This window comes from Erpetoichthys calabaricus, chromosome 9 (genome assembly GCF_900747795.2).
Source record: "Erpetoichthys calabaricus chromosome 9, fErpCal1.3, whole genome shotgun sequence".
NCBI classification, from domain to species: Eukaryota; Metazoa; Chordata; class Cladistia; order Polypteriformes; family Polypteridae; genus Erpetoichthys; species Erpetoichthys calabaricus.
This window is the reverse complement of record NC_041402.2, coordinates 86,742,649-86,763,104: the sequence shown is the minus strand read 5'-3', so window position 1 is coordinate 86,763,104 and position 20,456 is coordinate 86,742,649. Positions and strand designations below refer to the sequence as shown.

The 20,456-nt window shown below is 41.2% G+C and overlaps 1 protein-coding gene and 1 long non-coding RNA gene across 5 annotated transcripts in view; one reads left to right on the top strand and one right to left on the bottom strand.

The window, feature by feature from the left end:
- Positions 1 to 20,456, bottom strand: part of gse1b (Gse1 coiled-coil protein b) — a 745,433-nt gene that overhangs the window by 169,037 nt on the left and 555,940 nt on the right. For 2 of the 4 annotated variants that reach the window (XM_051932118.1, XM_051932119.1), the window contains exon 3: positions 19,341 to 19,421. The exons of 1 other annotated variant lie outside the window; for it this stretch is intronic. In XM_051932118.1, the coding sequence (XP_051788078.1) occupies positions 19,341 to 19,421 (81 nt within the window). Of the gene's footprint in view, positions 1 to 9,883; positions 10,676 to 19,340; positions 19,422 to 20,456 lie in introns of those variants that run through there. One more of the 4 variants, XM_028809830.2, reaches the window with a different exon arrangement.
- LOC127529188 (uncharacterized) lies at positions 10,186 to 19,176 on the top strand. The gene is made up of 2 exons (XR_007935871.1): positions 10,186 to 10,309; positions 18,441 to 19,176. It is a non-coding gene; the product is annotated as an uncharacterized LOC127529188 (long non-coding RNA).

The following is a 20,456-nucleotide window of genomic DNA, read 5'->3' as shown; positions in this document are numbered from 1 at the left end:
TGGGTTTCTTCCTACAGTCCAAAGACATGCAGGTTAGGTGCAATGGTGATCCTAAATTGTCCCTAGTGTGTGCTTGGTGTGGGTTGGTGCCCTGCCCGGGATTGGTTCCTGCCTTGCACTGGCTGGGATTGGCTCCAGCAGACCCCCGTGACCCTGTATTAGGATATAGCAGGTTGGAAAATGGATAGATGCTTCCACTTAATATGTCAGTCATCCATCGTAATTAATTATATTTACATAGTGTTTATCTTGCTACTGAAAGCGCTTGGGGAAGTGGGGAAGCTCTTCAACCACAACCAATTGTGTTGCACACACCTGGATGATGTGACAGCAGCCATTACTGAGTCAGTATGCTCACAACACATTAGCTATTAGGTGATGAAGTGGTGAGAGAGAGATAGCCATTTGGGCACATGGGGTGATTAGAGGGGCCAGAATGGACAAGGCTGTGATGGGCAACTTAGTCTGGACATCGGGATACACTGTACTCTTTCCAAAAGATGCCCAGGAATCTTTAATGATCACAGAGAGTCAGGGACCTCAGCTTTATGTGTCATCCGTAAGATGGAGTCATTTTTACAACACAGTGTCTCCATCACTGCACTGGGGCATTGGGATCCACACACAGATTATAGGATAAGCGCCCTCTGCTGGCATCAGCAACACTTCTTCCAGCAGCAACCCAAGCTTTTCCTGATTGGTCTCTCATCCAAGTACTGGGTCAGCCCAGACACTCTTAGCATGAAGTGGATGACCTGTATTCAAAAGACACTTATGATTGCAAAACAGTTTTTGGTATGAACAAACAGGCTAAATGTTAAAGTAATTTCTAGGTTGCAAACAGCAAAACATAACATCCCCAAACCTGGCCATTTCACATTGTGCGACTTTCTAGTTGCAGTCTTCATTTACGTAATCTTAGCAAACTGGAGGCAGTCGTCTAGTAAGACAAGCCCAGCAGACTCACTCCAAACAGTCTGAGACTTGCTCTGACAAAATCAAACAGGTGTAATTTTGTCTTTAGTTGTAGGGGTGGGCTCTGCGTGCATGAGAGCCGACAACCACAGAACTGTCATCTGGAAGTACAATACATAGAACGTAGTGACCAGAAATAAGGAACGTCAGTGTTTTGGATCTCACATACGTAAGAGTGACACATCTTAGCCGGAACTCAAATTCAGGTTTTATATCTCTTTTGTTAATTTTTGATACTTTGCTGTATGTTTTTTTGTGAGCGTCATTCTTTATTTTTGGTTTTGTCTATAAATATATATATACCAGGTGGCTTCACCCCCTGCTTACTTCGCTTGCCAACCCTGGCCTGTGCTAACCGCCAGCCACTTCGCGTCTCTGCCACTCACGTATGTGGATTTCACTTTCACAAAACAACAAATCTTTTAATTCTCGCGGATACGCCTCTTCATTGGGAAGAAGCACTTTTCCCTGATGGCAACACGAATTAGACGATCTACAAGTCTCTGACTTAAAGTTTAAATCCGAACAATATATTCAATCTCTTTTCACTGTTCCATTATTTCACAGAGTAATAATTTCCGTTTGTTTGCACTAATGTGATCTTTACTATCATTTATATGAGGCTTTCGAATTTTAGTACTTTTATTATCTCTAACCTGCTCTGCACGTGTATCGCGCCAACGTTTTGGAACCTCGTTACGACGTTCTACTTTGTCATCTACTCTTTGTCTTTTATTTCCGGCCCCAGGCGTGGTTAAGTCTCTTAGCACAAAGTCTCGTCTTGCGGGACATGAAAGTATCTCTCTGAAAAAGTCACGTCTTGTCCCAGGATTTTTTTATTATAATAGAGAGATAAGCTACCTTTGTTATGTTACATGTGTTTTGTTTCAAGAGGCGAAGTCACCTGCCAGTCATTGAGGAGTTTCCTTGTCTTTACTGTTATTTCTTTGAATTACTGGATTTTATATTTACTTATTTGGCAGATGCCTTTATCAAAGGCAACTTATAACATTTATGATACAATTGGTTACATTCTTTTTGGTTTTCCAGTTATAGCACAGGCACGTCAGGTGACTTCCTCAAGATCACACGGTGCAAGTAGCAGGATTTGAACGCAACGCCTCAGGGTTTGAAGTCGAAAGCCTTAACTACTACACCACACTGCCTGATTTTTGACCTATTGCTCTGTTTTTTCACCTTGCCTTGGATTTCTGTATTGAGACTTTGTTCGACTTGGATTGCCTTTGCTTCAGACAATTCCATTTTGCCTTTTGTGCTCTACGGACCTTTTGTTACTGAGCACCGTGTTAAGAATAAATCTTTTTATTTTATAAAGATCCTGCATGTGCTGTTATTACTAGCCTGGGATTTAATGGTGATATCCCCCTCTAGTGGGCCTTTCTGGGAGTCTTTAGTGCTTTGGGACTCCTAGTCCTTTTTTTAATATCTTGTGTTTTACATACCATAAGAGAATGGGGAAAAAAAAACAAGAAAAGGGAAAAGATTGAGGCTGAACTTGCCATAGCTGTTAACTCTTTACACAACGTCAGCTCCATTATGAGGAACGCTATTAGCTGTCAAAACAAAGGGCAAGCAAGACTGTACTGGAAGATTGGCACTCACTCAGTTGGTAAATAAAACATGCTGAGCGATTTTCAGTCATGTTGAGATCAGCAGCTGCAGTCGGCAAATCTGACATGCCCCACAACTAAAAGCTGTGTGCACAAAATGGAAACCATTGATGCAGCTTATAAATTTAGCAGTGCCAATTACTCCCGCATCCACAGAGTGAGGATGGCTACAAAAATTCAAGTTTACTATCCAGGTGAAAAGTTAGCAAAGAAAATGTCTTTACTGTTCTCCCCATCCAGCTGTCAGGACTCCCAAGTCTGTTCAGCCTTTCTGTGTGCTTTTCCGGATTCTATATAAATGAGCAGTAAAGTAATATCCCAGAGGCACGCTGTACCAAAGGACTCACTCACAGCAGCCATTAAGCATCTACCACAATTGCCGAAATCATTTCTCAATGCAAAGAGGGTCATCATGCGACAAAAATGATGGCTGCTGTATCCCTGCAGCTCTGAAGTACAAAAACAGTTTAAAAATGAATAAATTAATGAATTTAAGCAGATATTTTGTATGATTGTAGTGTCAGTGGATATCACTATATAAGTATTAGATAAATGTGTGTGTATATATATTCGTTGCTTCTGAAAAATTTCAACTGTGAAATATATCATCTTTTTGGGCACTTATACCTTATATCCAATTTTGATCAAAAATACACCCCAGATTCACTGTAACATCTTCTAAGCCCTCAATCACCTAATCAGGCTTTGCTTTGTATTAATAATTTTGTGGCACAGATTATCCCAGCAGGCCTTGCATATTAAAGAACAACCCACAGATCACAAGATCACCTTTGACTACTCTGTGGCCCCCGTAAATGAACAATTATTCTACAAAGCTTTTAGCGATGTTGTTCTCTTTAAGAAAAGGTGCTATATCAATTGAAGAAATGTGCAGCCTGAAGGAAATTCAATTCTTCAGGAGACTTCTATTTTTAATAAAGATATAACTCGCATCTCTGTGGCACTTGGAATCCGCCGTGTTTGCAATACTCTGGCACAATATTTTTAATGATACAGATAATCAGAAAGTCTAATAAAAGTTCATGCTCAGCAAGCTGTATGCAGTAAGCCTTGTTTTCCATCACAGAGTCTGGTGACAGATGAAACACAACAGTAAACAGGTTGTGCAGAATGAAATGCACTCTTTTCTGGTCCTCCTCACACCAGTCTTCCCAATATATGTTTTTTGTGTGTTTTTCTTTACCATTACAGCCTTTTTGGATCACTATTTCAATGTGATCTACGGTATATGACAGCTAGGTTTTAATCACAGACTGGAGAATACTAAACATTAACAAGTGCACCCCATTTAGGTTTAAACTGAATTTAAAAAACAGTATTTGTGAACTGCTTTGTTACAGAGAAATATTTCTTTAATTGGCCTGCATTTCTAAGTCCTTGGATGTGTCTTTGTGAGTAAATAAACCTGCCAGTCTGCAGGCTGCACTCCTTTCCATTCCTAACTGGATAGTTCACCGGCCGGCTGCTGCTCCTTAAATTATTAAGTTCATCTCACCAAAATATCCCTGGGCAAGAAAATCTGGTGCTGACCATGAAAGGTGTTATAAAGAAACAAATGACATTAAGGACTGTAACTAATGACACCCTCAAAATAAACAAATGAAAATGTATATGTTTACTCATCAGGCCTACATTCTGGACATCGGGTTCTGTCAAATTAATACATTTACTAGCAAACTGACTTTTCCGGGAGTCCAGATAAATGAGAGATAATATCCCAGAATGTGAATTTCCCCTTGGGATTAATAAAGTATCTATCTATCTATCTATCTATCTATCTATCTATCTATCTATCTATCTATCTATCTATCTATCTATCTATCTATCTATCTATCTATCTATCGCGCATCCTTCCAAAGGCTTCACTCCTAAGAGCCGCTAAGCAGATGCCACAATTGCTTACATCCATTCTTCTTGAAAAGAGGGTTGACGTGCGACCAAAACTGTACCGTGGCTGCTGTGCATTATATGCATGCTTGGAGATGCTGGGCCCGGTTTGCCGAAGGGCATTTTGTGTGGCTAACAAGTAAAGAGGATTTCTAAGAGTCGATTTCCTCAGGACGTCAATAACAATGCAATTAAAAGATGTACTGCTCAATGAATTTATTCAGAAAAAACGGAGTGGGTGTGAATAATTGATTAGGTGGTGAAGGCTGTCATCTGTTATTTAAATGGGTGGGGGACAGTTTTAAACAATCATGACGAGGGTTCTACTCGTCGACTGAATAGTGTCCAGATGTTTTTAGGGAAGTCTAGAGAGTGTGTCCCGGTCCCAATGTTCTCGCTCTTTACTAAATATAATGTACCTGCGGTTTTGTGGGTTTCACACACTTATATGCGATGACCTGACAGTGTGGCCTTCAAATCCATCTCCTGGTTGGCTGCCCACTTCAATGCCTCATGTTTAAAATGTAAGAATGTATATCTTAAATTGTGGTATATAACTGGATGACGTTCCTTTAAAGGGTGCTTTTGAAAAAGAAAAAAATCATTGATTGGGCTGTGTTCAACATGTTCCTCTCACTGCAAATTAGTCTGGAGTCCAACTGCATTTAAAATGACTGCATATACATGGCATACCTGGATATAAATATGTGAATACGGTAGTAATTCAAAATCAACAACATCTTCAGCGCCGACTTGTTTTTTGTTTTTATCGTGAATGTTTTTCATTCATTAGGAGGCGTTCTCCTGCCTTGACACACATGTATAGATTTGTGTATGCATACTGGGAGGACACTTACAGTACGCAGTTATATGAAAACAGGTCCCCCCTTAATGAGACTCTATGAGGTACATGTCACCCTGTTCTTTTTAAAATGTGCAAGGCTTTATCCTAAAGCTGCAAAAGCAATCCATAAAATGCAGACAATCTCCAGTGTTCCCTGTAATTCTACACATATATTCATTTTACAAGCACCAGCCCTAAATGAATAATTTAGCAGTGCAAAGAGTCACTGTGTGCCCTCTTGTTAAGAAGGAACCCCAGGCAATCCATGCAGTCTCCATTTTTTTTTTTTTTCCTTGTACCGTAAATCTTGGAACCGGGACTCTCAAGTTATCAGCTCTTCAGCTCCGCGCTGTGCTGACTACCAGTAAAGTGCGAGACAAGTGGAGGCCGCGAACTCCAAGAGGTGATACGCTGCGCGCTTGAGCACAGATCCTAATTAGACCCATAAGGTCTGGGCTGTAATGAGCAGCAGGCCCTATTACTGAATCTCAAATTTACGGCTCCTTTGAGCAGGTTCTCCAGGTGATTACATTGCCTGGTGTTTGGAATGCACACAGCTTGTTTGTTAGGGAGATACGCCCAGCTCAGCACATCATCCTACCTGTTTTGTTTCATTCTGTAATTGCGACAGCCTTCGTTTTCGACTTTCTGTGTGTGCTTCTCATTCCTTGTTCTGAGACAATACATTAGCTAGCTTGCAAACACTGAAAATATCATTACAAAACAAAGTCACCCGATATCCTACAATTAATCACACTTTCCTTTTCTAACTGTATTTCAGTTTGATAGAACTAATATAATGTGCCAATTATTATTCACTGCTTATTGAACAGAAATGCAGGCTGCATGCAAAAAAGGACCAAAACACCACTGACAATACAAGATCTAAGTTAGTGTAATTTCCTCCCTGCTATGAAATGAATACAAAATTTTCAAAACTTTGCCAGGCACTGTAATTTCTGAGTGATAAGACTCCAATGACAGCCTCAGCAGAAATCTGTAATATTAACGAGAAAGCAGTGCATTCCTAAAGAATACATTTACTATGCATACAACATGCATTCAGAATCCCCTTCCTCTCAATCGCACTGCAGGCTTTACAAGTGTACTACCAGACCGAGCTCACGACCGTAAAGCAAGGACTGTGGACCACTCCAAAGGGACACTCCAGTCAGACTTCCTCAGCCCGCATTCCCCTTTTCAGTGCCACTGGAGGCAGTTATGAACTTTGGAGGGGGCGCCTTCTTGTCACTCATTACGTTGTAGTGAAGGTCCTTAAATGTGGGACCCTCTTGGCTGCATGGTTTCTTTCAACCAACCATTTAAAATCAGGACTCGCTTGTTCCCCATGTCTGCGTGGGTTTCCTCCCACAGTCCAAAGACATGCAGGTTAGGTGCATTGGCAATCCTGAATTGTCCCTGGTGTGTGGGTGTCTGTGTGCCCTGCAGTGGGCTGGCACCCTGCTCGGGGTATGTTCCTGCCTTGCGCTGCCCTGTGCTGGCTGGGATTGGCTCCGGCAGACCCCCGTGACCCTGTGTTAGGATATTATTTTCAATTGACATTTTTCTTTGGAGTTTGCTTAGTGAAATATATCAAAATAGTGATAACAAATAAAACAGTGCAGGTATGGGGCAAAGAATACTAAAGATGAGCAGCTACATCAATTCAATTTCCATCTTTCTCATCAATATCAAGCAACGGTTTAAACAACTTAAAGATGGCCAAATAAATAACAAAGTAGAACCTTAAGCAAGACCAGGAGGACACTTGTCTCATGGATGACTTGTCAAATTCCTACATATGGTGAACAAACCCTGTTTGGAAATTTTTGGATAGGCACTGTAAAAATACACAGAATTGGGAAATAACTGGCCTGTGTCTGACTAAAGAAGGAGTCAGTTGGAATGACAACCAGCAGAGTTCTGCATAATTGAGTTTACAAGCACTTAAGAAGAGACTGTGAGGTCATCATTCTTGTTTAATGTCCTAAAAATGCTTACTTCTTGTACTAGCATGCTGTCAGGAGGAGTACGTTGAAAGAAAATCGCCTTTCTGATTAAGGAACCTACCTGATGCACTCTGACAGCTGTTCTTGGACTCTATATTGAATCTTATTAAACGCTCACAGTTTACAGTAGGAAACTCAAGATTATTTTAAAGGTTCCTTAACAAAAGTGTGTATTTCAAAGTATACAAGCGTACATGTGATACAACTCAATACCAATAGAGACATTATTTTTCACTTGAAAGATCTGTCACAAAAGTGGACGACCATCATGTGTGGCACTTTAAAGGTTTAAATAGCACAAAATATTATGGGGCCTTTTCAAATGAGTTTCTTGAAATGGCAAAGTGGTTATATTATGTTGAGCTCTGTATGAAGCTACAAATATTTTAAAGTGACACTAGAGGGCATTTTTTATTTACTTCCTTATTAATTTAAATTGCTTTCATACATGTACAGTATAGGGCTATAAGTATGATCTTGGTCTGCATAAGGTTTTACTGTAACATCGCCAGCTTTCTTATATGCTGTATTTTAAATATTTAATCAAATTTATATATCGCTAAGGTCTATAAGCAGTCAACATATATGTATGTGCATATAAACTGTACATAAAGGGAGATGTTTAAGTGTACATTTATGCGCAGACATTTACACACATTTGCATTATATATAAATCCTACAGAATAAAAACTGAATACTACACTATTTTAGAGAATAACATCTATTTTAAAGAATAATCTCTATAATAGAATAGTTATAGATTATATAAAACACTATACACACATACATAAACACTAACATTTACACATAGATGTTCTGTATATACTTACAGGTACACACAGAGACACATATTGCATATATGTACTGTATATATAAATTGCTTTAAAAAAACAGAGTTTATATTCTCCTATATGATAGGTATAATGATATGCACATACAGTAACATTAAATAACATAATGCTTATAAGTGCAGATACACATATGTGCACTGACTGACTGCTTTCTGCCTAGTGCCCCATGGACATCCGAGTGACTGACACACACACACACACACACACACACACACACACACACACACACTTAACTGGATTAACCAAATATAAAAATGAACTTGCAAGGGAGAGATCAGCTGACCCAACAGCAACAAGTGTCAATATGGAGAGTAAATCCTATTGTTGATTTGGTCACCAAGGGTAAAGCACAACATAATGGGTATGTAATAACTTGTAATATGTAATACATATCGAATAACTTATATGTAATGGGCAATATGCTCCCAGATACTTCTGTCAAGTGTGCTCATTACATATGTAAAGTGTAATCTGTAATACGTAATAACATTCATAAAATAATGGACATGTATATTTAAGAGGCTGACAAGATCAGAGACAGTGCGCTGGAAAGCACGTATGTGCGAGCTGAGCACTTGGACGTGCAGCGGTGGCTCACTCAGTGAGGTTTCACTTGCCCGTTTTGTGCCTTACAGTCCGCTTCCTTAGCCACTTTTCAGCTCTACTCGACTGTAGTTAACTGCTGGCAGGGTATCTTTATTTAAAGAATATTTTCGTGTAGTTTTCACCTCTGCATTTCCCTCTCCGGGTTGAGGGGGAGCTAGAGACTATCACGTCAACAAAAATCACAAAGTTGGACGGGACGTGCAGGGCACACAGACAGCACACTGCGGCGATTACGCTGTCAATCAAACTAGCAGCACGGGAGAAAAGTACATTACTGTATATTGATAGCTGTCCGAAATGTCACAACGGGTAATCCGGCTGGAAATGATTGACCAAACTTTTGGGTGACCGTCAAAACAAGGCGCCCCATCCGTCGACACATCGTTTCAATCGCACATGCCCCTCTGTGCCTGGCACGAGCTCCTCGCCCAGCTCTGGCAACGGAGACCCAGCCTGACAGGGCACTGCGAAGAGTTCAAACTCGGCACGATGCCGCTGTAAACCTTTGTAATCCATCGCCGTGTTCAGTGCTAACGTACCAACAATCTACAAACTGTAGGAAAATGTAACTTATGATGCCAAATGTGAACGGAAACTGAGCCACCGGTGGCAAATGTTAATTAAGAAGGAAAGGCTTCCCCGTTCTCTTTCATTTCTTCTTTTCTGGCCGACTTTAAAGGAGCCTGGTATTTGCTACACTTGGACCGTTTACTACATAATCAGAGCTCATTCAGCCGTGCAGCACTGTTAAGCACCAACTGATGGTAACCCCACACCAAGCTTAATTCACCTTAGATTACTTAAGTGCTTCTGCAGCTTGCTGTTAAATAAAACAAGGCTTGCCACTTAGCCGCTAATAATGGAGACGAAAAGAGCCAGAAAAGACATGCCCCCATCCTAATGAGAGCCAAAGTTCTCATGTTGCACTCGCATTGGAAGGGAGGGGGGGAAATCTACCATTTAAAAATACTTTCATCCTCAAATGGCATTAATGACAGTGACGAGCAGCAACTGAAGGAAAGGAAAAAAAAGCACGCTCTTCTTGTTTGGCTTCCTTACCTGGCATATAGTAAAGTGGAGACTTCAATCCAAACATGATTTACATTAGAGGTCCATCGTGTTCGCTAAAGATGAAAAGATATCTTAATGTCCTAGTTAAAGATAACAAACTAGACTCCCAGAAAAAGGGGGAGCAGATCGGTGAATTATTAAGATGTCCTTCTCATCAGTTTCAAGTTGTAGCTTGTAGGTCCTCGAGAAGATAATTCAGTAGAAGCCCCAGCCTAGACACAGAGCAGCGGCTGGACATTAGTCTGCTGCCCTCCTTGCGTTGAGCTGTTAAGTCTCTGAGGCGACTGAAGGCAAAGTAAAAGAACGCCACCAACACCAGACATGAAGGTCCATACCCAACGACTGCCTTACGGACCGTTCATGACAAGCCGAGAGATGTGCCAGGTTTGCCCCGTGTAGTCACTGGAGTGCCAGGTAAGTCAGCGAGTTAGATTCTATGTTGCCTTCAGACTGAGAAAGAAACAGTGGGGGTAACACCATAAAACATAAAAACGGCAGCCTCTTGTTGCCAGGGAGAACGGGTTTGGTCTGTTTTACCCACCGGGGGTTTGAGGGAAATTAGTACTCCGGCATCTTCAAGAGAAAAGAGGGTTTCGGTCCTTTTTGGTTTCCTATTATAATTTCCGATAAGACAGATCTTCAGAGAGCAGCTTGCATCCTCCTCATGCCGCCTTATCACTTTTTTTTTTTATTTCTTCCTGTGTCCCACTACCGACTCAGAATAGAGGAGGAGGAGGAGGGAAGAAATAAAAACTCCTCGGGCTAGAAGCGCACCGGCTATACAGAGAGAGAGCGAGAGAGAGAGAGAGCGAGAGTGAGTGAGTGAGAGAGAGAGAGAGAGAGAGAGAGAGAGAGAGAGAGAGAGAGACCGGAGGGAGGGCGACAACGGCGAAAACGCGGCTCCTCGATCAATTTTCATGCAAGAATCATTATCTGTAAATTGGAGATCTGCCTGAATGACAGCAGATTTGTCACCCTTAAAGAAAAGAGAGGGGCAGCCAAGCATCAGGGCATCTGTTCGAGGGAGTATCCTCTCCTGCGTTCCTCGGTCGTCGCTATTAAAATTCATCGCAGGGATTTCTCTGCTGTTTGCCTCTCTCCCGAGATAGATTTCCTCTCTTTAGATCTTGGGGGCATGAAATGTGATGCCGGTGACAAAGGTCTCTTTCTGAAGAAAGAGAATGAGAGCTTGAAATAAAACAGAGAGGTGCAAAAACACAACAAGGTTTGCCCTCAGGTCATACGAATGAGAAACTTAGCTGGCGGTCCGGTGTCATCCAACTGCTCCGTGGACACAGCGGGCCAAGATAGACGGCCGTGCCTACCATTAAAACTACCTGTGGCACAGCGAGGAAATAATAACACAGGCACTCACGCGAACCTGTACACAACTGGGAGGTGGGTTCAAAAGTAGAATCTGCCCTGAAGGCTTCTAAAGTGGCGTTGCTTTTGTGAAAGTGACACTAAAGGGGAAAAAAGCTCCAAGCTTACATGATTAGCAGATGAAAAGATGAGATTTTGAAATAAAGAAGCAGCGAAAGGGAAATAGCCATGCTGCGATTACAATCGAGGGCTTGATACGATCTCGCACATTCTGCAAATGCATTATCAGATCAGAGCAGGCATGTTCGCAGGCAGGCGGGGCGAGTAACTACTAATAGACAGGGAAAGGCGGTGGGCTCACGAGCGAGCGCCGGGGCTGATATGGTTGAAGTAAGTGATCAACCGCACACAAGACAGCGCGACCCCTCCCCGACGCGACTTGTTTTATTCTGCTTTATTTTGCAGCCAGTAAGTTCAAGAAGGCAATGTGTGATAACTTTCCACATAAACCACATCCCCCTGGCCTTTCACCGCTGCACCTGAATACGTTCCGAAAGAGTGCTTTGAAAAAAGAAAAAAAAAAGACGCATTTGCTTAAGGGTGGCCATCCTTTGTGCCAAGCAACAGGGTGTATTTCTTGCAAACGTTGTATTAGTTCTGTTTCATATAGACCGATAGCAATGCATTTGGGTGTAGAAAGCATCAAACGAGGAAACTTTGATCGCACAGGAAACCTGACCGATTAGCAGGCAACACTATTCTTGAACCAAGAGTGATCTGATGCTGCAGAGGCGGTGATCGCACTAGACCAGGTTTTGCTGAAAAAAAGGGTATATGTCTAGGCTGGGGGACCTTAGATTCCAGCAATTAGGGATTTATTTGTTAGGGATGACGTAGCCCCGCTGCTCCAAACCCAGTGACCAACTGTGTGGACTCCTCACATGCACACATCATGTTCGTTTTTCTCCAGTCACTGTCATTTTTCTCCATCATCCCAAAGTTTAGATTAGGCTGATGGGTGACCTCCGGCATCCTAAAGACATGTAGACTAGGTCATTCTAAAAAGACAGAGTGCGCTCCCAGATGAACTGATGCCCCATCCACAAAGGGTTCTTCCATTGGGACTCATGCTGCAGGGCTTGGCTTCCTTGCCAGTGGCACTTTCCTCGAGTACAAGATTATTATCAAATGAATGGATCAATCAAGTCCATGTATGGAAGACTTGGGAGTGTCATTCCATTTTAACCTACTGTATCTTATAAGAGGGCTTCCACTTTTAAAGTAAAAAGCAATCACGAAATGCCAGGTGAAGCACAAGTTCCATGTGTTCATATCATAATTAATTAATTTACATTTATATAGCACTTTTCTAGCTACTCAAAGTGCTTCACATACTCAGGGCCGTCTTAATGTATGGGCACTGGCTGGGGGCCCCAGGAGCATAGGGGCCCACAATGTTTCTAATGCTTATGTATGTTTCTGTTTTGCTATCAGAATAGAGGCCCCAGCATATTACTTTGCCCGGGGGCCAATAATTTTGTTAATATGGCCCTGTACAGAGTGTGGAGCCACTTCTACCAGCACCATTGTCTAGCCTTCACTTGGATGATGCAATGGCAGCAATTCTTGTGCCAGTACACTCACCATACAGTAGATATTGGGGGGTGATGGGATAAGACAGCACCAATTAAAGACAGGGGGTGATTAGGGGGTCAGAATGGATGAGGCTGTGATGCGCAATTTATCCAGGACATCGGCGAACACCCTACTCTTTTCAAATGATGTTCAAGGATCTTTTTTGACCAAAGAAAGTCAGGAGCTCGGTTTTCCATCTAATCTGAAGGATGCCATCATTTTGTCAACACAGTGATCCCCTCACTGTATTGGAGCATTGGGATCCACACACACACCACAGTATAAGAGTCCCCTGATGGCCTCACCAGCACCCAAGCTCTCCTGGTTGGTCTCCCATCCAAGAACCGGTCAGGCCCAAACATGCTTAGCAGGTTCAGGAGGATTACCTGTACATAAGTGCAGGTCGTATGGTGACCAGAAGCAGATTCATGTAAGCATCTACTGACTGGATGGCATGAGGACACAGTGGGTAACACTAGGACACTGGATTTGAATTCTGACTCAGACTCTGTGCACTGTATGCAGGTGTTCTAGGTGGCTGCACTGTTTCTCCAGGTACCTCTGTTGTTCTCACCATATATAAAAGACACATGCTGAGTTATTCTGTATGTGTGTGTGTATGGTGGAGCTAAAATGGAATGAACCAGCTACAGAAATGAGACATTCTCATTGTAAGAAAGCCAATTAGTCCCCGTGAGCCAGCAGAGTTCTCCTTTTGTTCCACTTGCTAAGATGGCTGCTTTTTGCAGTCAATGTGGGGCAAGAATTCTAGGAGATCAGTAGGCATTGACTTCTGTGATTGTAGAGATACTGATAACAGAAGTAAGTCTGACATGTGCTGATGCTCAGCCCTGTGTGGATTCCTACATTGTGTCCATTGGCTGGGATGCTCTGCAATTAGAATAAGATGATGATGACACCCTTAAATCCATAGAGAATCTCATAGTGAAACCAGAAATAAGAGCTCGCTGCTTTCACTTTTTGTGTGTGATGGGACTTTCAAAACAAACTTCTCCTCCTCCATCAACAGAACATTGAGTAGGAAGCCTAGGTGGTATAATGTGTGGATGGCACTATATAAATAAAATGTATTATTATTATTATTAGTAGTGTATCATCTAGTCAAGGTGTAAAGGTGAGGGAAAGAGACGGGTTCCTAAGCTTTCTACTATGCAGGAAGCCATAGACTGCACTATTCTTCATAACAGTACAAGAAAGAGCAACACACATGGAGGCTAAAACGGTTGCAGCAGTGTGAAATTGATATAAGTTCATCCACCCAACCACACACCCAGAACCTCAGCTCATATGAAAATGCTGACCTATCTGCAAAACCGCTAAACCTTCTAGTGTCGCATCCACCCCATCCTAAAAAAAGAAACTATTTCTTAACAGACCCCTGGGTGTCAAGAGACCCTGGGAGCATATCAGCCCTAAACAGCATGGGGAAATAGATAAGAAATCACTTAATCTCTGTCCAGCATACATCCCACTACAGTGGAGGAATGAGGTGTGGCGAGGCCTGGGGGCGTCAGGCTGAAGATCTGGCAAGAGGAGGGCTTAGGCGTTTTCAATGTGTGTGTGCCTGCGTTTTAGTCTGTGGTTTAGTAAACTCCATGAGCTACAAAAAGTCCAACATACAGTATGTCATTCAGGTTCAGGTCAATGGCTTCCCATGACGTGGGCAGTTAAGTATGGTGCCACTTAGTGTGTAACCTTCAAGTGCTTTTATAAACTAAAGAGTTTAAACTTTTCAATGCCTTTCACTACTTTGCAAGCTGCGTTTACTTACACTTATTAGTAAATGGTTTCTTATTTAATAAATCTGCTGTTTGGCCCCAGATGGCAACTGATTCCTTACATATGAGGAAATGATGGAAATACAGTATCACAACCACTTTTCTTTATTTTTAATGGGAACTGTGAAAGCAATTCATTGCTATTGTGCATAACATCCTTCACAACAGTCAGTAAGCAAAAGAACACAAGCCGACACAAAAAAAGGTGGCAGCTTTGGGGGGCTTTGTTAGAATAAATCAAGCACAATACGCAGCACAGGGATGCCAAGGGTTCTGATAAATGTCTACAAATAGCTGGACATCTAATCAGAATATAATAAATTGAGTACTCTTTATATAGCGCCTTTCACTATAAACCGAATGCAGGAAAGATTGAACTGGTGACAGTATAAAGTCCCTTTTAACAAAAAACTGTGTTTGAAAGATGACTAACAGTCATCAGTCTATTTATTTAAGCAAAAGCTGAAGCTATACAAATAATTGATGACATCAACCTTTCATACCATAAACTGAATCATTATACAGATTATACAGTCTATAGTATTTCATAAATTGAATGTGACTAAGAAATACTTGAAAGCAATCAGTTTTTATTTTATGTAGTATCTTAATGTTCATAAGAACTGAGTAACAGTACGCAACAAAATCATAAGTGTTAAGCTAGCAAGTTACCCTAAAAAGTGTACAGTATATGTGTGTAAACGGCCTTTTTTATTTTATAGAAATTTTCATGATATTATAAATATATGTTAGGCATTTTTTTCATTCAGTTTTTCTATATAGCATCTCTCTACAAATAAACATACAATGCCTATAAAACGTTTTCACATCTTACAGTTATACAACATTAAATCACAGTGGATTTCATTTGGCTTTTTTGACACTAACAGAAAAAAGACCGGCTCTTTAAGGTCAAATTTGAAAATTGATCTCTGCAAAGTGATCTGAATGAATTCCAAACACAGAATAATTATTCATGTAAGTATTCAGCCTCTTCAAGTCAGTATTTGTAGATGTCTGTCCTTGACAGCCTTGGGTCTCTATTCACAGGTCTCATTCAGCTTTGCCAATCTGGACACTGTACTTTTTCCCATTCTTCTTTGCTATACTGCTCAAGCTGTGTCAGTATGCATGGCGATCATGACTGAACAGCCTTTTTCAAGCCCAGCCACATATTCTCAACTGGACTGAGATCTGGATGCTGACTTGGCCACTCCAGGACATTAACATTGTCGTTTCTATACCATTCCTGGGTAACTTTGGCTTTATGCTTGGCGTTGTTATCTGGTTGGAGAACAAATCTTTACCAAGGCGATGGTTTCCTGCAGGCCAAATCAGGTTTTCCTTCAGGACTTCCCTGTGTTTTGCTGTGAGACCCTCCACCCACACAAGTTTTCCATGGCTTGCTGCAGAGAAACATCCCCCCAGCATGTTGCTGCCACCACCATACTTCACAGACAGGATGATGTGTTTTTGATAATGTGCAGGTTTTGGCTTATGCATGTTTGCTCCGATTGCTAGAAACCTTAATTTTCATCTCATCAGACCATAAACCTTTCCTCCAAGTGATCTCAGAGTCTCTCATGTGCCTTCTGGCAAACTCTTGTCAAGATGCCACACGTATGTTTTAAACAGTGACTTTCTCTTTGTCACCCTCATGTAAACCTGTGGCTGGTGAACAAGGCAACAGTTGTTGTCTGTACATTCTGTCCAATCTTGGTTACTTGTCACACATGCGCCTCTGTGGACCACCCTCTGGGTTCATCTGAAGAAATAACTACCACTCTGAATCAAGAGGGGGTGCTCGTGCTAACCTTCTTCTCTTTTCTTCCCTCTGCAGTACCAAGAAGATACCCTTCTGGTTTCCTGCCTATAAAGCCCACTGTTGCCAAAAGGAAGTGGTCAGTTATGAACAGACTGCACCGTAGAACGGAGCTCCCAATCACTTGGAGACAGAGGCGAATCTTGTTATCTTGGCCAGACGGCTTTCCTGTTTTTGGCTTTTCTTTTCTGTCGTTTGTACTGGCATGCATAGCGGCCCTTTTCGTTACATTTTCTGTGACAGAATGAAATGGGGACAACCGGTTTTTGTATCCCAACATTTATCTGTGGGACCTGCACTACCTTATTCGACCAAACACTGCAGCTTGTAACTCCATCAGAGTCTCTTGGTGGTCCCCCCTCATGGGGTTTTTATCTTGCATAATCACTCAGAATCCGTGGATGGCCTGCTCTAATCAGATTTACAGCAGAGCCATACTCATTCCATTTGTTAATGATTGATTTATAAGGAGTTCAAGGCATATTCAGTGACTTGGATATTTTCTTGAGCCTCCATCCCCTGAATCCACGCTTTTTAAACACCTTTTTACAGAGTTGCTCACAGTGCTCTTTTATCTTAATCGTGTCGGTCAGGCCACAATACTAACTCTCCACAGGCCGGACCTTCCAGATGAGGTGCATTTATAGTACGATCAATTGAAACCACAGACCGGTGATCTCCATTGAAATAATTATGTGACTTATCAAACCAAATGGCTACAGCAGTGGCGATTTAATTGTGTCAGACTGAAGGGGTGAATACTTTTGAGAGCAATTCTTTTCTGTTTCAAATTTGTAATTAATTTAGACCATTTGCAAGGATCTTTTCTCATTTTTCAGTCTTTTTCTGTCGATCAATGTCAAAAAAGCCACACGACATCCACTGTGATTTACAGTTGAGTAACAATAAAATGTGAAAACTTTCATTTTTTTTGTTTTTTTATAGGTGCTGAATTTGTGAAATGACTGGCAGTAATCAATTAGCCCGTACTTTGCTTGCTCTTTTACAACATACACTTTCTAAGAAATGACTGACGGTAGACAATCTTTATTGTACATAGTGCATTTTACAATAACTGAACAAACATAAGAAATTATTAATAATTAATCCAATTTCACTTTATATAGCATGTCTCACATCATAAACTTTCACAGAAAACTTTAAAAAGGAACAAAAGACAACATATAATGCAGGTAGATAACAGCTCAGAATGGAAAATAAAACAGAAACAAGATGAATCAGAAGCAAATCCTGAAGAAGTCAGACAAGACTGACCCTGACCTGGCCATCAAGCCAAATGTATTGCTGGTGGATGTTAAACGGAAAGACCCAGTAAGAGTCACAACATATAGTCCACAGACAGCTATTGAGGTGGGGCTCGAGGCTGAAAGCAAATTGGACAAAGCCTCAATATATTGCTGCTTTGTGAGCACGGCGTGATGGCAGTCCCCCCCATCATATGTTAAGCATGTCTTGAAACCTAGCAATTTTCTGTTTACAGAAATAGCACTGTATTTTACAGACCTTTGCAGTAAGCTGAGTAATAAAGTGTTACTGACGCAATAAGAGATAAGGATGCATTTCGAAGCTGCAGTATTCAGAATGAAGACAAGAAGTGGTTTCACACAAATGTGGGTCCTTCTACAGTAAATTAGTAAGAGCTGAACGCTTGCCTTTGTCTGTTTCATCTTTCAGTGCACAATGATGATTAAAAGTTAAATAACGAGACCACTCATGATTTACTGTAAGTGTTCAAGGGACTCATGCTAGAAGTTTTACAACTGCTTTTAGACTAGAAATGAAGAATATACAGCAGAACTAATATGACCACCTTATTAATTACCTTCAGACACAAGACAGAGAGCCAGTAGGCTTTGTTGTCCCTGCAGAAGGAGACACAAGATATCCTTTAATGAAATAAGTTGTTGTTCACTGATCCCACCACTTCCCTGTTTGTTTCTATCAGGTTGAAGAATCCACTAGTCAAAGATCTGAAGTTGGACATGCCTGAAGAGCTGGCAACGCGTCTTAAACCCGTGAGATTTTCTGATGCCTGTCTTTCTTGCCATCCTAAAAGCCTCACTTCACTACTGTCAGTAAACAGTCCTACAGCTTTGTGGCAGGCAGGTATCCTCTGAAACTCTCTACCCAGTGCTGGCACACATTTCATGATGACTGACCTGATTTTGGGTCAGATTCACCCCTTCTGGCAATTACAACAGTTGTTCCAATATCCCTAAATGTGAGGTATGCATTGACGAATCTTAATATTCTTGAATTACCCACATGCCTGTTGTTCACATCATAAATATCAAACATTTTCAATATTTATGGCATTAAATCCGGCAGTGTAGGGGGAATACCAAGTTTTTTTTATATGTAACACATCTTGACATCATGTGTGAACAACCGACATAGCCAATGAGAGATGAGAGGAACAACGGAGCTATACATAGTGACAAAGAAGCAAGCCTACTTCTCCTGAATGAGATGAACTTCTCTTTTCAATTTTATTTTTTTCACTATACAATAATGTACACACTACCACAGCAATCCCCCATATTTATTTAAATGTCATATTTTTCTCCACAGATCCCAGGCTGAGATCTGAGAGATCACAGGGTTCAGAGTGGACATAGCCTTCTTGTATGCACTCCAATAACTGAAGGCAGACTAAAATAAAAAGAAATTGGTTCAATTTGTCTCCCATATTTTCATTATTATTAGCAAATGTCTTTCTGTGGAGCTCTTTGAGTTTTAATGTTGAAATCCAGTTTAAAGTCTCAATCTTTCTCTGTTACATTGTAAAACGTGTAATTCTACATTTAATATTGAAAAAAAACAAAAAAACATTTTTAACTTTTACCTGGTGTGACTGAGTCTGCATCTGATTGGTTGGTGCCCTGTCCAGGGTGGGTTCCTGCTTTGCACTCACTGGTGCAGTTATCTGTGAATGGCAATGAAGAAGTTTTGAAAATGATGTGGTGACCACTCTGATCTATTATTATAGGTTTTAGTCATTTGTTTTCACTCCTCTCTCTATTTCTACTACTTGATTGTGCTGTATGACATTAATATCTGTGCACTATTGAGCTGCTTTCCTCTTGCCCCACTTTCCCCACCTTCTATGTGAATGGCATTTGCTATCCCTGGCGTCCAATTTCAAGTCCTTATGCTCTTCTGAACATGAAGTGTAAGTGCTGCAGGAGGGGTGAGGACCTCAATAGCCGGCAGGAGCGGACTGCTTGTCACTGCCATCACAGCATCACAAGTCCAACTGGGGTCATGTCTAATACGGACAGATGAGGCAGCCATGTATTAGCCAAGTATAATTTAGTTATGTACCAGACAGAAAGCCTCCATCTGTCATAGAAACAAAAAGCAATAACAAGAAAGAAATAAGCAGACATGAACCAAACCTACAGAGAAAAAATCCCACAGGCTGGAGCCTCCTGAAACACCAGTTGAGTTATTGCCTCCTTCCCTTCTAGCTCTGAAATGAAACACGCAAATCCACTTGTAACCTTAAAGCCTTGTCACAGTACAAAGAAATCACACACAAAGACTTGTCTGTCGTGTTGAAAAAAGTAAACTTAGGAAGGAATGGCAACAGCACACCATGTGATACAGGAGGCCTTAAGGTCTCAGTAATTGATGTTTTTCTATCTGTGTGGCTTTAGGGAAATGTTACATATGACCAAAATCTTTGGAAAACAAAAGGGATGACTTGATTGGGTTGATTGTGGTCTGCATGCTCTAAGAAAAAAAAATGAGAATATATGACTTTGAGTAATTTTTACTGAGTGATCACATGCTTGAATAAAAGGATAAAGTTTTTATAAATCTGAAAGTTCACTCATCCTCAGCAATATAGTAACACATGGAAAGGCCTAGGCCGTTCTCAGTCTATGACCCCTGTTTATGGTGTGTCCTCAGCACACCATGGCATTTGGGGTGGCATTTTTAGTCTTCATATACAATA